General features: G+C 40.0%; 1 protein-coding gene and 1 long non-coding RNA gene across 3 annotated transcripts in view; one reads left to right on the forward strand and one right to left on the reverse strand.

The window, feature by feature from the left end:
* The window catches only part of LOC114665238 (NACHT, LRR and PYD domains-containing protein 3-like), a 367,778-nt gene that overhangs the window by 302,750 nt on the left and 48,882 nt on the right, over positions 1 to 16,146 (forward strand). The window contains exon 10 of the mRNA XM_051924838.1: positions 10,652 to 10,825. Coding sequence (XP_051780798.1) covers positions 10,652 to 10,825 — 174 coding nt within the window. The remainder of the gene's footprint in view (positions 1 to 10,651; positions 10,826 to 16,146) is intronic.
* Positions 1 to 16,146, reverse strand: part of LOC127527885 (uncharacterized) — a 263,679-nt gene that overhangs the window by 224,313 nt on the left and 23,220 nt on the right. The window lies entirely within an intron of this gene.

Below are 16,146 nucleotides of genomic sequence, written 5' to 3' on the forward strand. Positions count from 1 at the left end.
ACCTACCCGAGAACACGCGACATATAACCGAGCGTGGGAGAAGCATGGATTTTAAACACGCGTTGAGTTCATCTGCTGGTCGCCCTCGTGGAATAACTGGTAATGTTTGAGTAAAATCTACAGCGAGTAAAATGACATTACCTCCTTTTTTTTTTTTTACGATCTCTGAGATCTTGCTTTTTTCGGTTCAAGGCTTCATAAGCTCTTTTATGTTCCATGGTGTACTTATCCCAACCCATCATCTTTGAATGTTGCAAGACTTTCGCCTTGTATGTAGATCGGGGTAATTACATTCATTGCATTCCTAGTCTGAATTACAATCTGATTGTATGGGTGGTTACCTGGCAGGTAACGCTTATGCTTGGTCATCGAGTCGTCTAACATCCGCTACTTGCCCTCTTTTAATTGCGAGAAGCAGATATATATAGCCAAATTCTCGCGCTTCGTTGCGGCGAAGTACTGCTTTTAATTTTTTATTAAGAAGAAAAGAAAACCTTTTTAAACGGATCGAAAATATACCAATAACAATTTGTTAAGGATCTGTTTTTTTGTGAAGCTCCCTTTTCACAGCTGTCGTGCTACGGCGTGTGTTTCGTTTATTTGACAGTATGTAGATCGTGGTAATTACATTCATGGCATTTGTTTTCTAAATCACAATCTGATTGTATGGGTGGTTACCTGCCAGGTCACGCTTGTGGTTTGTCAGGAAGTCGCCTTACGTCCGCCACGTGCCCTCTTTCTGTTCCCAGAAGCAGATCATAGAATGGTTTTAATAGTTTACTTTCAAATAATGCAAAGAGTATGCGACATGTGTTTCTCCCTAATTCTGGGCTGATCAGGCGTACACACTCACTGCATCCCCTCTCGGTAATCGAATCTCTATCATCAGCGGCAGAGGTGAAGCCCCTAACGTTGCGCTACGGCGTGTGGTTCGTTTATACCTCGTGTCTTCTCATTAAACTTTTATCTCACGAATATGTTATTGCAATCCGCAGCGGGAGCGTTTCTATAAACTTAATTTAAACTTACGTTTTACACCGTGCTTTTTTTCCCTTATGAAGATGCTTGTATGCTTCACTCGCTCGCTTCTTATTGTTTCGCTCCCTTCTCAATTGTTTAATGAATTTTTTGTTCTTCGCGGTTTGCGGCTCTTCCTTCATTTCTCCCTACTGCGTTCTTTTATCTCGCGAATATGTTATTGCAATCCGCAGCGGGAGCGTTTCTATAAACTTAATTTAAACTTACGTTTTACACCGTGCTTTGTTTCCCTTATGAAGATGCTTGTATGGTTCACTCGCTCACTTCTTATTGTTTCGCTCCCTTCTCAATTGTTTAATGAATTTTTTGTTCTTCGCTGTTTGCGGCGCCAGAGTTGAAGCCCCTAACGTTGCGGTCAGCAAGTCGGCTAACATCCGCCATGTGCCGTCTTTCAGTTTCGAGAAGCAGATCATAGAATGGTTTTAATAGTTTACTTTCAAATAATGCAAAGAGCATGCGACACGTGTTTCTCCCTAATTCTGGACTCATCAGGCGTACACACTCACTGCATCCGCTCTCGGGAATCGAATCCTGAACGTCAGCGCCAGAGGTGAAGCCCCTAACGTTGCACTACGGCGTGTGGTTCGTTTATACCTCGTGTCTTCTCATTAAACTTTTATCTCACGAATATGTTATTGCAATCCGCAGCGGGAGCGTTTCTATAAACTTAATTTAAACGTACTTTTTACACCGTGCTTTTTTCCCTTATGAAGATGCTTGTATGCTTCACTCGCTCGCTTCATATTATTTCGCTCCCTTCTCAATTGTTTAATGAATATTTTGTTCTTCGCTGTTTGCGGCTCATCCTTCATTTCTCCCTACTGCATTCTTTTATCTCGTGAATATGTTATTGCAATCCGCAGCGGGAGCGTTTCTATAAACTTAATTTAAACTTACGTTTTACACTGTGCTTTGTTTCCCTTATGAAGATGCTTGTATGCTTTACTCGCTCGCTTCTTATTGTTTCGCTCCCTTCTCAATTGTTTAATGAATTTTTTGTTCTTCGCTGTTTGCGGCTCCTCCTTCATTTCTCCCTACTGCGTTCAGTCTTTTCACGTGATTACGTGGGAGGCGTGATGACGTGACACTCAACTCCTCCTCCCACGGCCATCGAGCTGCCGTCCATTACAGTATATTGTGAAAAAAGAGGTTCCACTTATGACCATTACGCGTTGAATTTCGAAATGAACCTGCCTAACTTTTGTAAGTAAGCTGTAAGGAATCAGCCTGCCAAATTTCAGCCTTCCACCTACACTGGAAGTTGCAGAATTAGTGATGAGTCAGTCAGTCAGTCAGTCAGTGAGTCAGTGAGGGCTTTGCCTTTTATTAATTAGTATAGATACACTAGATCAGGGTGGAGAAGATCAAAGTCTGACTTTGTCTCCTATTCAACAATAGTTCTGCTGGAACAAGGAGTTACATGCTGTTACAGCTGGAATTTTGACAGTCTAAGATGCCAGTCTCCAATCACAATTCTTTAAAATGCATCTTTATTAGTTTGCACCATTCATTCAGCTTGGCTGTTTGAGGATGGATGAAATGGAGCCGTTTAGAAGTGATAAATGAAGTTACACTCCAAGAATGCTTGAAACTCCTCAGAAGTAAACTGTGTGCTGTTATCAGACTCAATTGTATCTGGACGTCCGTGTGTGGCAAGCAGTTTCCTGAGTATCTGAATGACAGCAGTTGATGTTACAGACTGAACAGGACTAACTTCTAATCATTCTGAAAATGAATATAAAACAAGAAGATAAATTAATCTGTCTTTGATAATGACCGGCAAAATCAATGTGCAGTCTTGGCCATGGCGTCTTGGTTATTTCCCATGGGTGGATTTACAGCCTTACTCGGAGAATGACTTGACATGAGGCACAGATAGCCATTGTTCTGTTTGTTCATCCATTTTAGGCCACCACACATAGCTCCTGGCATGAGCCTTCATGTTTACAGTAGCTGCATGACCTTCATGTAAAGCGGAGAGCACTAAGCATTGTGCTTGTTATGGAATTATTACTCTTTTTCTCGACAACAGGTAGCTCTTGTATGCAGAGAGCTCATGAAGACGTCTTCCACAAGTCTTGAATTCCTCCCCTTGCTTTTCCTTCGGGAGACCCTCTGCACACCCAGTTCAGCACATGGGTTAACATTGGATCTGCTGCCATTATGCGTGATGTCAGATGCCTGCAAAGGGGTTTGAAGACAGATTCGAGCATAAGAACTTCAAACTCTGGGGTACTGAGTGGTATGTGACTTAATGCATCGGTATTTGCAATTTCTTTTTCTGCACGATACCGAAGTTCAAAGTCGCATGAATACACCTGCCATTCAGGTGCTCATGGATTTTTTTTAATCCTGAAACAATAGCTAGTGCTTCTTTGTTGGTCTGTGCATAGTCTATCTCAGTCTGGGTCATAGTTCTCAAGTAACATGCAATTGGAGCTTCATGTCCACTGGTTAATGAGTGACTCAGAACAGCGCCTGTTCCAATGGGGGGAAGCATCACATGCTGGAATAAGTGGTCTCTCCAACTCATAATGAACTAAAATACCATCTGACAACAGCAGCCGTTTGACTTCATTAAAAGTCATATTATAGTTGTCTGATTATTATTAGCAGATGGCATTTTCATCCAACAGTTTGTGAAGTGGCTCTGTCTTTAAAAAATGAATGATAAACCTTTAACAGGCCTAGGAATGCTCGCAAGTTCCTGTCTATTTGTGGTTTTAGAGCTTCTTGGATGGCTTTGTGGTAGTTGGATGAGTTTCTTCTGCATCAACCCTGAATCCTAGAAACTCTTCACCTGGCACACCGAAAATGTATGTCTTTTTTCTGTCTCAAGCCCACATCTGTAAAACTGTTGAGCTAAGACCTGCATGGAGTCTGCTCCAAATTACATATCATCAAAATAAGGAACTACTCCTAACAACCCTGAAAGAAGGTCATCCATCAATTTCTAAAAAATTCTAGGTCCAATACAAACTCCATGTGCACCTTTGTTTCCAGAGGATGATGTTGAGACGTATTGATGTCATCTTTGCAGCTAGGTGTTTGGGTGGGTGCTTTTGGAAACATTACTTGTTACTTGTACTTATTGTTGTTATTTATATTCAAAGTAGGGCAGTAAGCAGTAGCTTCTGAAACCAGCATCTCTGTAAGTAAATAACTGCCGTCATAGTGATGAATAGTTATAAATAACAGAAACAGCTATTCCTTAGTGGGGAAAAAGGCAGCAGCTGACTTCAAAGCGGAAATGAGAAGGACTCGGCAGTACACAGGCAGGTGACTAGTGTTAAGACATGGATCAGACACAAGTGGCTGTAGGAGCAGACAAGACAGTAAGAAATGAACTAGCAGTGAGCAGATATTCACTAAACAAGATTTTTTAGATTGAACAGTGGTCTGATTATTAGTGCTGAAGAAAGTAGAGCAGTTAAGAGTGTAAGCGTTCATTAATATGAAGGAATACAAAGAAGTGCGAGTGGAGACCTTTTTAAGTAAAGAATAAGAGGAGCACAAATTTAGGAGAGCAGACAGAAAAAAGTAAAGTTAATCTTGTAGAAGGACAAACAGTATGCAGTCGAGGAGGAGAACAGTACAGGAGTTTAAGGGGGCAGAAGGAGTAAAATCACTGTAGCAGTTCTTTAATATGTTTTCTTTGACTTATTTTTTTTTTTAGTTTTACCAGTTAAGTTAAATCATTTCACTTTAATTTGAAAAGAAAAGAAAAACTCAAGGCAGCTATAGTAATCCCAACTCAAATTTTAATAATGAGGTCAGTGAAATGCAAGTCCTTTTGGATGTTGGACTTTTTAGATGACAGTTTGGAGGAGCCAGTCGTCTATGAGGGATGCATCTGCAGGAGACGCCAGCTGATCCAGGACTTTAAGCACAGGTTCACTGAACTGGAGGAGGAGTTGGCTGGCCAGCATTGTAGTAGAGATCTGGTAGATCTGACTCAGGTGTCCTTTAGAGAGATAGTGTGGACCGTTAAGGTGGCACGGGAGGAGATTCCTGTCCAGAGAGGTAGAGATAGGTAGGTCATGGTCACAAGGGAAAGGGTGCACACTGTCCACGGGCATCAACCCCAGAATTGAAAGTGTCAAACCATTTTCAAGTCCTGAAGGAGCTGGATGTTTTTTCCGATGATTCTGAGGTGGTAGTCCGATATCTGTAGCCCCAATGAGCCACCTCAAAACCAGTTTCCAGGAAGAGAGAAGTAGTGAGATTTGCTGATACAGTCGCTGGAGTGATTAAAGCGCAGGTTTGCTCCAGAGATACAGAATCTCACACGGTGTATTGCCTTCTGGGTGCAAAGGTGGGAGACCTCCCTGGAACGTTTGATAGGCTCTTGGCCAGAGTGAGGGTGGATCCAGTTGTCATTGTCCATGTACGACAAGATAGTCTTCTCTGAAGTTCTGCCTGTGCCATGCTCCAGTCCAGGTAAGAGAAAGAAGATTTGAAGGCTTAACACATGGTTCAAATCTTAGGTTATAGGTTTATGGGGCATTGGGACACCTACATGGAGGAAGAAACAACAGTATAAGAATAAACAAGTGTAGTAATGTAAATTCTAACCCAATGTTTAAATATAAAAGTAAAACGAGTTACACATTAAAAATAGCTTGTCTTAATGCTAGAAGTATCAAAAATAAAACAAGTGAGTTGGAGTTTTATGTAGCAGAGCATAATTATGATATTACTGTAATAACAGAAACCTGGCTAAATAACAAAGTTGGGGATGAATATAACATAGAGGGATAAACATTGATTAGGAAGGATAGATCGAACAGTAAAGGAGGTGAGGTTGCTCTTTACATGGAACAAAATTTAAACACAAGTCCTTTTCAATTGGAAGATGAGTCCCATCTTAGTGAGGACATCTGACTTCGCCTGGAACATGTTAAGGAAAGTGGCCTTATTTTAGGAGTATGTTATAGACCGCCCAATGCAGACAGTAATTTAAATGTGCATATTTTTAGTAATAAAAAGGCAAGTTTACAGGGGGATATTGTAGTCATTGGATACATTAACTACCTCAATTTTAACTGGGATAACTTTGCAAATGGCTTAGCACAAGAGTAGGAGTTTTTAGAAGTAATCGGTGACTATTTTTTAACTCCGCATGTTAAAGCACCAACATGGGGTGAAGCTTGTCTAAATTTATTATTTTATAGTGATCAGGATAGAATTGAGGGTGTAGAGGTGATTGGACCACTAGGGTCAAGTGATCATAATATAATACAATTCTCAGTGTTTTGGAAGAGGGCAGATGCAAAGACTAAAGCTATCAAATTTAACTTTGATAGTGCAAATTTGGAGCAGAATCTGTAAAGTCTTAGGAGGATAGACTGGAGCACATTTTTAAGTATGGAGACAGTTGAGGAACAGTGGAACAGGTTTAAAAATATTTTACTTGTAATGCAGGAAAGGTACATACCTAAATTTGGAGTAACTAGGAAATGTTAAAAAAACTCTGCAGTGATTAATAAAAAGTTAAAAAAAAATACAGTGAAATTAGCAGATGCGCTAAATTCACATTTTTCTGAGGTCATCACACGTGAGGAAGTAGTTAACCTCCCAGCGGTTAAAAAGACTACTAAGGAGGTACTGTATAATTTGGGAATTATAGAGGGAAAAGTACTGCTCAGATTAAATAGGCTGAAATCAAACACATCACCAGGACCAGATAATACTTACCTTCAAGTTCATAAGGATGTTAACGAGTACAGATACAAATTCTTGGTGCATGTTTTTACAAAGTCACTATGCACTGGAGAAATTCAGAAGGACTGGAAAATGACAAATAATTTCCCTTAATATAAAAACAGTGATTGGGCACGTCTAACCAACTATAGGCCAGTAAGCTGAATTATTAAAGAAATGATTAAGCAGCACATGGCAAGGACAGGAGTTTTACTGAACAGTCAGCATGGGTTCAGAAGAGGGAGGTCGTGTTTTACTAACATGCTGGAATTCTATGAGGAAGCAACAAGAGGATACGACCAGAGTGGAGTATATGAGATTATTTATCTGGACTTTCATAAAGCATTTGATAAGGTGCCGCATGAGAGGTTGGGAATCAAACTAAAAGAGTAGGAGTTCAGGTTATGATATGTAGATGGGTGCAGAATTGGCTCAGAAATGGAAAGCAGAGGGCGAAGATGTGAGGAACCTCATCAGAATTGGCCGATGTTAAGAGGGATCAGTGCTGGGGCTGCTGCCATTTGTAATATATACAAAATATTTGGTTACAATAAGAAGTGAAGCAAAATAACACATTTAACTGGTTAACTGAACAGATTACAATATGCAAACTTTCAAGGCAGCTCAGGCCCCTTCTTCAGGATAGAAATATAAGTAATCATTTTTTTTAAGTTGGTTTAAACCACTCACCCCTAAGAACACTGACTTTTTATAATTTACCTTGAGACAGCCGACACCTAACATTGTGTTTATTATCGTCCACAAGTTGAATATCACAATAGGTGAAGCATTCACTGGCCATAACACATGGAAAGCCTGCTCTGAAATTAATGAATACTGACATCTTGAGACCACTTCAATCTTGTGTGGAACTTAATGTTATATGACATCAGTATATGTCTTGTGTCTGGTTGTAAAAGTTTTCACGCTGTTAATGATTTCATCAGAATCAATGCTTGTATGGGGTTCACTTTCAAAGTGTTCTGGAGGTGCATGAGCTCTCTGTTCCACTGTGTGATATAACCTAGCTTTTACTGGCTTGTCTTCACTTGGATAGCCCCTTGACAACATTCTCTTTGTAGATGCCCAGTACGCTTACTTTTATTATGTATAGATTCTCTGAAACAGCCAGTGTCACATCAGTGGTTTCTTCCACAGCCATCGCATCTTCCTTGGGCAAGGCCTACAGCATCTGGGAGTAGAGAATAGGAGTTTGATTTTGACTCTTTTTTTTCTGCACTTGGATTAGATTAGATAAAGTTTATTAATACCATGCGTTAAATATCAGAAAAATAAAAAAAAGATGCAGACACACAGGACAGATAAGGCAGCCAATCAGCAAATGAATAAATAAACATAAACTACATCGGGTGACAGCATTAAATTGCCTGATAGCAGGGGGCAGAAAAGACCCCCAGAGGTGCTTTTTAGCATACTGTAGTGGATTGGTTTCTGAAGATCACAGTTTAATGGAAGATTCCTGTATCATTTTTGAATTCATTGATGTAGCATCATATGCAAGGGCTTCTCATTGAGCTAAAGTAAAGGCTAAATTGGATTTTGCTCAGAGCTGCCTCTGTAGGCCCCCATGTCTGACCCCACGTATAAGTCTGTCTCTCAGTAAAAAAAGCCAAACCGTTACCAAATTGTAGTTTTCAGACAGTCTCTGCAGATCTGCAATATAAGCTGCAATACTTTTAAACTGTTTTTTGATTCCTCCTTCTAAAATGAAACTGTTGAACTGTTGGGTGCAAAATTATTTTTTTAACAGTCTCACAGTTTTCTGATAGGACTGGTTACTGGGTTTGGATAGGGAAATGAGTGACCTCCCTATTTAGATTATTTTACTGCAGTTAAACTTATCAGCACTGCTGGCTTCTGGTCAGCATTTGTTACCTTATTAGCTTCCAGGAAGAAATTCAGTCTTTCTGCATATGAAATCTCATGAGGCCAAATGTGTTAAGTCAAACTCCTCAACATGTCCTAATGATGCATTCTGTGTTAGTACAGTCATTTTCTCCAAGACTGAGTTAGCTCCTGTTGTTGCCCTAAATTGGATTACTCACTGATCAGCTCTTCATCGCCACTGTTATGCTTTGAAAATTAATTCTTACTCAGATGAATATCCATCCATCCATTTTCCAACCCGCTGAATCCAAACACAGGATCATGGGGGGTTTGCTGGAGCCAATCCCAGCCAACACAGGGCGTAAGGCAGGAACCAATCCCGGACAGGGCGCCAACCCACCGCAGGACACACACACACACACACACACACACCAAGCACACACTAAGGCCAATTTAGAATCGCCAGTGCACCTAACCTGCATGTCTTTGGACTGCGGGAGGAAACCGGAGCGCCCGGAGGAAACTCACGCAGACACGGGGAGAACATGCAAACTCCATGGAGGGTGGATCCTGATGGAACTTTAGAGGTGCTGCAAAGAGGAATGGGCGAAACTGGCCAAGGATAGGTGTGCCAAGCTTGTGGCATCATATTGAAAAAGACTTGAGGCTGGAATTGCTGCCAAATGTGCATCGACAAAGTATTGAGCAAAGGCTGTGAATACTTATGTACATGGGATTTCTCGTTTTTTTTATTTTTAATAAATTTGTAAAAACCTCAAGTAAACTTTTTTCATGTTGTCATTATGGGGTGTTATGTGCAGAATTCTGAGGAAAAAAATTAATTTAATCCATTTTGGAATAAGGCTGTAACATAACAAAATGTGGAAAAAGTGATGCGCTGGGAATACTTTCCAGATGCACTGTACATACAAATCACCTTTGCAGTTTTCAGCTTAGAATGAAGTGTTCAAATATGACCGTGGGGGAAATGCACAACCAATTTCCATGTCTCAACAATAAGTGGGATGTATTGGAACGAATAAGCAGTGCAAAGCGAGCAATGGCACTTTAATTATGAAGTGATATACGGCAACGCTGAACTTTAACCAGAGCTGACAACACGCCTGAATGGTCTCTTTTATGAGCTTGGTCTGTGTAACAAGTAACAACAGCATGCTGGAAAATGTAACAGAGTAAAAAGTCTGCTATGCGACTAAAATGTAGTGGAGTAAAAGTAAAACAAACTGTGAATAAAATGTACTGCAGTAAAGTGCAATTAGCTGAAAATTAATAATAATAATAATAATAATAATTCTTTACATAGTGCTTTTCTCACTACTCAAAGTGCTCTCCTTAAGTAAAGCAACGTTGCAGTTGTGCTTTGTTACTTCACACCTCTCTGAACTGAATTAGGGAATTGGTAAAGTGTATGCTGTCTGACTGGTTCTGTTTATTGTCTTTTATTAAATGTCCTTGTTAAGTTGTGCTGCCCACCTGTTTCATTAAAGATATTTTAAATTGTGGGCTTCCTCTGCCATCTAATATGGTTCAGACCCGGGAACTCTCATAAGCACTGTCTGTCTGAATGTAACTCCCTGTGATCTTCACCTCCTCTCTCTTTATCTGTACAGGATGACCTCATGTGATGTCACCGCTGACTGTTGTTCAGCTCTCTACTCCACTCTCTCTGCTCCTCAGTCACGCCTTACTGAGCTGGACCTGAGTAACAATGAACTTGGAGATTCAGGAGTGATTGAGCTGTGTAAGGGGCTGAGGAGTGAAAACTGCAAATTAGAGAAACTATGGTGAGTGCGTGTGTGTCTTAATGAATTGAATTCTTGCAGCTTTATGGATGTAAACATTAAAGATAAATGGAATAAAATGCATAAGTGGTGACTCCAGGTCCAGAGTGCTGCCTAGCCAGTGTTATCACATTTGAGACATATTTGCTGTTGTGGTTTTTTTTTTTTTTTTTTTTTTTAAACATAAGTATCAGAATTGTTACTCTCAGTCACTCTCCATCATTTTTTATGTTGCCATTGTCTTTTTTACATCTTTACAGGTTATTTGATTGTCATCTCGCTTCCAGAAGTTGTTCATTTCTCTCCTCGGCTCTTTGTTCTCCACACTCACGACTGACTGAACTCGACCTGAGCGACAACAGCCTGGAGGATTCAGAAATGGATCAGCTGTGTGAGGGGCTAAGGAGTGAAAACTGCAAATTAGAGAAACTGAGGTGAGTGAACCAGAAGTGAGTGTGTTGTAATTTTATTAATTGAATTGTGGCAGCTTTATTGAAGTCAGCATTTGAGAGACATGGAATAATAAGCTGTGACACATCAGGACAGACTACAGAATCACTTAAGTTGTTAGATATTTGCTTTTCTTTTTTTCTTACAGAAATATCAACATTGTTACTGTAGTTTTATTTGTCCAAAGTTTTTAGAATTCTGCAGTTTCTTCTTTCATCATATGTTCTGTGATGAGTACTTTTTGTTTTTCTGGGTGACTTTCAGACTGACTGACTTCAAGATAAAATGTCTTTCTTTCATCCTGTAACTTCACTTATTTTACTTAAATTTGGACTCCGTTTTTTCTTTTTTTACAGGGCTATTCTGATTAGTAGGTTATTAGATTATTTACCGGGTCGGTGATTAGTGATTTCTTCAGTCAAGTTAACTGCTCAGATTTTAATCTCTGGATTTTCCTTCAGTGATCTATCTGTCTATGAATGATAGTTTTGGTGGAGGTATATTTACATAGTTGGCTTTGTGACAGTTTTCTTTTGGAATTGGTAAACTTGTTTTGCTTTTTGTATATACACACAAACTTGATTTTTTTTTTCTGTTTTGTGGCGCTTCCTGAGCCCATTTCAAGAAGGAAGATTGTGTTTATATTTTATGTGTGTGTAGATTTTGTTTGGAGGATTATTGGAATGCACTATACCATACTGTAAATACACAGTAATTTGTTTTTGTCTTTGTTTTTGTATTTTTTTTTTGGAGTGTCAGCACTGAAGGACTATGAATCAAAGCCCGCCTGACACTGCTCGTTTTTGTTGTTGTACAGCATTCTTGTAATTTATTTGCTCCTTTGACCTTTTGATTTTGGCCTGTGTCTCTTCTCTCCTCTGATCCTGTTCAACTCATGATCTACCAGATGTCCAGAGTGTAGATCGGGGCTCCTTTCCTACTACACGCGATATCACATAGTTTACTGGTAACTGTAAGTCATCCATCCATTTCTCCATTTCTGAATGTGCTTCACTTCCACTTCTTCATTCCACATTTCTCTTTGTACAAGTTTCTTAAATTGGGTTTTATGGGCAGAATAGCTGGTGCTAAAAGTCCAAGGGGGTCATAAACTGAACTGTTAACAGAGAGAATACCATGGCTTGTAGGAGGTTTACCTTGTGAATGTATTTATAATTTGAAGCTAGCCATTTCTGTGCACATCTGGCCACCCATGGCATCATCTGTTGGAAGCAGAATTGTGGCTTTGGCTTAAGTCTAAATCCTTTTGTTCAAGACCTTGGTCTTCTTCATGAATGGACATTAAGACTGCTCTGCTGTTACTCACCTACTTGTTTAGGTGGAATCCCCCTCTGAAATATTGAGCCTGGAGATCTCTTACCAATTAAATTTTTGTCCTTCTGATGCAACTGACTTTAAACAGTCATCCCCAAAGAAATTATAAAGCACAGTGTTAACTGCTGCCTCAGAAATGGTCACTCCTGCGTCTTTGGCTGTTCTATGCAACACGTATCAAGCACAACTAGGTGAAGATGTAGAGTCATTTAAAATTCTTCCAAATCTTTACTTACATTACCTTCAGACCACCAGAAAACATAAAGTAGATCAGTGTCTTTTTCTGGGACTCTTACTTGGTAGAACATTGATTTAATGTCTACCATTAATGCCATCTTGTAAGGACATCAGTGAGCGTGTTAGTCAGGTCAGGACCTTGAAGGTCCAACCACACTTGAGCATTGTAAATTTCCAGTATTAGTATTTTTCAGGTGTTTTGGTGATTTATTTTAGGAGGTTTCCAGTGTTTTCAAAGAAGCAGTTTGTAGGGAAAATATGATTGATATCCTTTCCATTTTATAGGTGGTGAGGTGATGTTCTGTTTTCAGGTAATTGTTGTGTTTCAAGGAGGTCTCCTATGACTTTAGTATTGTAAGCACACATATTCGATTCATATAGGGTTCACTCTGTTTTACAACAAAAGGATTCAAGAAGACAATTTTGGCCACTCTATGAACCACGCAACATCCTTAAAATTCCCAGGACTACACACGGGTGTAGGTGAGCACGTAAGCACACACCATCATCGTCCTCTGTCAGCTGCTCCCGCTAGGGGTCACCACAGCAGATTGTCTTTTTCCATATCCTTCTGTCCTCTGCGTCTTGCTCTGTTACACCAACCACCTGTATTTCCTCTCTCACCACGTCCTTAAACCTCTTCTTAGGCCTTCCTCTTTTTCCTCTTCCTCATAAACGCTAAGAGACAGATGGATGAAATTTGACATGTGGTTGTTGCACCAAAATTGTAGATCAGTATTAACTTTTGGGCCAAATCCATCAAAAGGAAGTGGTACTTTACCTGAACACATACTCAATTTTTTTTTCATTCATGCAGCTACAGAGTCAGGTTTATTCAAATTTACTTTTATAATAATTGTTCAATATATTGTTAATTTGATTTGATTTGTTGTTGTTGGTTCTTTAATGTACATAACCATTGTCTTGCTGTTTATCCTCAAATATCCATTCCCCATTTCTGAATATACGAGAAAGTCTACGGTAGACCACTCCTGATTTTTGAAAATAAAACGATACTTCTCTCTCTCTCTCTCTCTCTCTCGTTCTCTTCATTCATCAGCATCTCAAAGTACTCTTTCCATTTTCTCAACACACTCTCCTCGCTTGTGAGTACATTTCCATCTTTGTTCTTTATCACCCTAACCTGCTGCACATCTTTTCCAGCTTGGTCCCTCTGTCTGGCCAATCGGTACAGGTCCTGTTCTCCCTCCTTAGTGTCCAACCTCTCATACAACTCATCATACGCCTTTTCTTTAGCCTTTGCCACCTCTCTCTTCACCTTACGCCTTATCCCCTTGTACTCCTGTATACTTTCTGCATCTCTTTGACTATCCCACTTCTACTTTACCTTCCTCTTCCTCTGTTTACTCTCCTGTACTTCCCCATTCCACCAGCTTTTTGTCCTTTTTCTATCCAGATGTCACATCAACCACCCTTGTAACTGTCTCCCTTACTACTTCTGCTGTAGCTGCCCAGCTATCTTGTAGCTCTTCACTGCCACCCAATGCCTGTCTTACCTCAGCTCTAAACTCAACCTTGCAGTCTTCCTTTTTCAACTTACACCATTTGATCCTTGGCTCTGCCCTCACTCTCCTCCTCTTCTTCATCTCCACCTTCATCCTACAGACCACCATCCTATGATGCCTAACTACGTTTTTCCCTGCCACTATTTTGCAGTTTAAAATCTCCTTTAGATTGACCCTCCTCCACAGGATATAATCTATCTGTGTGCATCTTCCTCCACTCTTGTACGTCATCCTTGTTCCTCCCTCTTCTTGAAATACGTATTGACCTTTGCCATGTCTATTCTTTTTGCAAAATCCACAACCATCAGACCTTCTGCATTCCTCACCTTGACTACCCATCACCTCTTCATCTTCTCTGTTCCCTTCACCATCATGTCCATTGAAATCCACTCCAATCAACACTGTCTCTCCCTTGAGTACACTCTCCACCAGTTCATCCAGCTTACTCCAGAAATCTTCTCTCTCACCCATCACACACCCAACTTGTGGGGCATACGCACTAACAACATTTATCATCACACCTTCAGTTCCCATCTTCATAATTGTTGTGGGGTACAAAATCTGTAAATTTTTGTCCATATTTTCATTATATTTTAGTCAAGACAACACTAGATGAACTTAAATACAGGACACATCAAAGCATATCCTCTTCCCCAGTTGTAACTCACTTTTAAAACAGCTGTTCAAACAAAAAGAGGAAGAATTTGTAGTGGAGCTACATAGTAATAGTGTTTTCAATGTTTGTACTGAGTGCGTTTTGTTTCCATCGTCTCGTTTGCTGTTTATAATGTGTGCGTCAGTGAATGTTGTCCCCGTAAATACAGGGGGGACAGATGGAGAGAGACCGCAGCCCCAAGATGGAAAGCACCTGTTTACAATCAATTACATCTGGCTCTTTACTATATAAACAATCAGGAGGGAACAGAGAAGGGAGGAAGGAGAAAGACAGAGATTACATTTCACAACAACGGACCACCATTGCCTGCTATTTTTCCACATCACGCTTTTGTATCCAGTTTGTTTTTCATTCTGCCGGATTTACCTCAGTTTCAATCATCGCCAGAGACCCTGGGGTTGGACTTCATTATCCACCACACGCCGAGGATACACGGTGAGGTTGTTCCATTTTTTCTGGGAAATTCCAACACATCACTTATTTGTTGACCAGTCATCCGTATTCAGGACAGTTATATACCCGGACTCAAGTTCATGATCATTGGCATTTCCGTATTCATTCACTGTTATTTGTGTTTTGTGTTTGTTATATGTTACAGGGACAAGGGAGGGTTTGTTATTGTGTATATGGGGTTTTCACGTTGTTGCTTTGGTGGAGGGTTATACATATCTATATATATTATTATTTGTTAGAGGTACGGCTTGGTATTTATAGATTAGCCTCAGTAATTTATCCAGGCCACAGGTCTTGGTAGTGTAGCTGCCGGCTGGGTAAGGGGTCGGCTGTTACAACTTGATGATGCCTCAGGGTATCAATTACATTATAACCTGAGAAAGGATGGGCATCTGGGACAAGTTGCTAAATGGGTTTATAGCCTGGGAAAAGAAGACATGCCAGTAGGTACTAAGCAACATCAAAAGGTTTTATTGTTTGGGAAAACAGACGAGTGAAGTCATTCATCATATTGACAGCCAGCCAATCGGAATATCTGACATCAGAAGAGGAAACTAGCAACATGCATCCATTTCCATCTCATCGTCGGCAAAGCATCTCATGAACAACTACGAGTGCTAAGATCAGAGGCGCCAAGAACATTCACCCTTGTCATCTTTACTTTTTTGTAATCTTTTTCTAAAGACTATATATATCCAGACTTTGATACCTACATTTTCTTTTATGCTTTTCTCTACTGGTATTATTATTTCTATAATAAATACCACACTGCTTTTAACTTTCTATGCTTTGTCTTCATGTCTGGAGTGATTGAATTAATAAGGCAGATTTCTTTGAGGACCTGGTGCAGCTTGAGGTTTGCTATTACCTCTGTGCTGCGAGGTTTATTAAGGCTGTGGGTGAGGGCTCCACCCAGTAATAGGGAACAGTACATAAAGTAAGGCATTCCTGGCTGATAAATGGCTTATAGTCAAGAATGCTTAGCCTTTGTATGTCTGAATATATTCTTGTAGACCAAAAGTAATATTTAGGTCTGAGATATATTTAAAACATTGTATGTTGTTTGTGCTGATAATAA

This window comes from Erpetoichthys calabaricus, chromosome 1 (genome assembly GCF_900747795.2).
Source record: "Erpetoichthys calabaricus chromosome 1, fErpCal1.3, whole genome shotgun sequence".
NCBI lineage: Eukaryota > Metazoa > Chordata > Cladistia > Polypteriformes > Polypteridae > Erpetoichthys > Erpetoichthys calabaricus.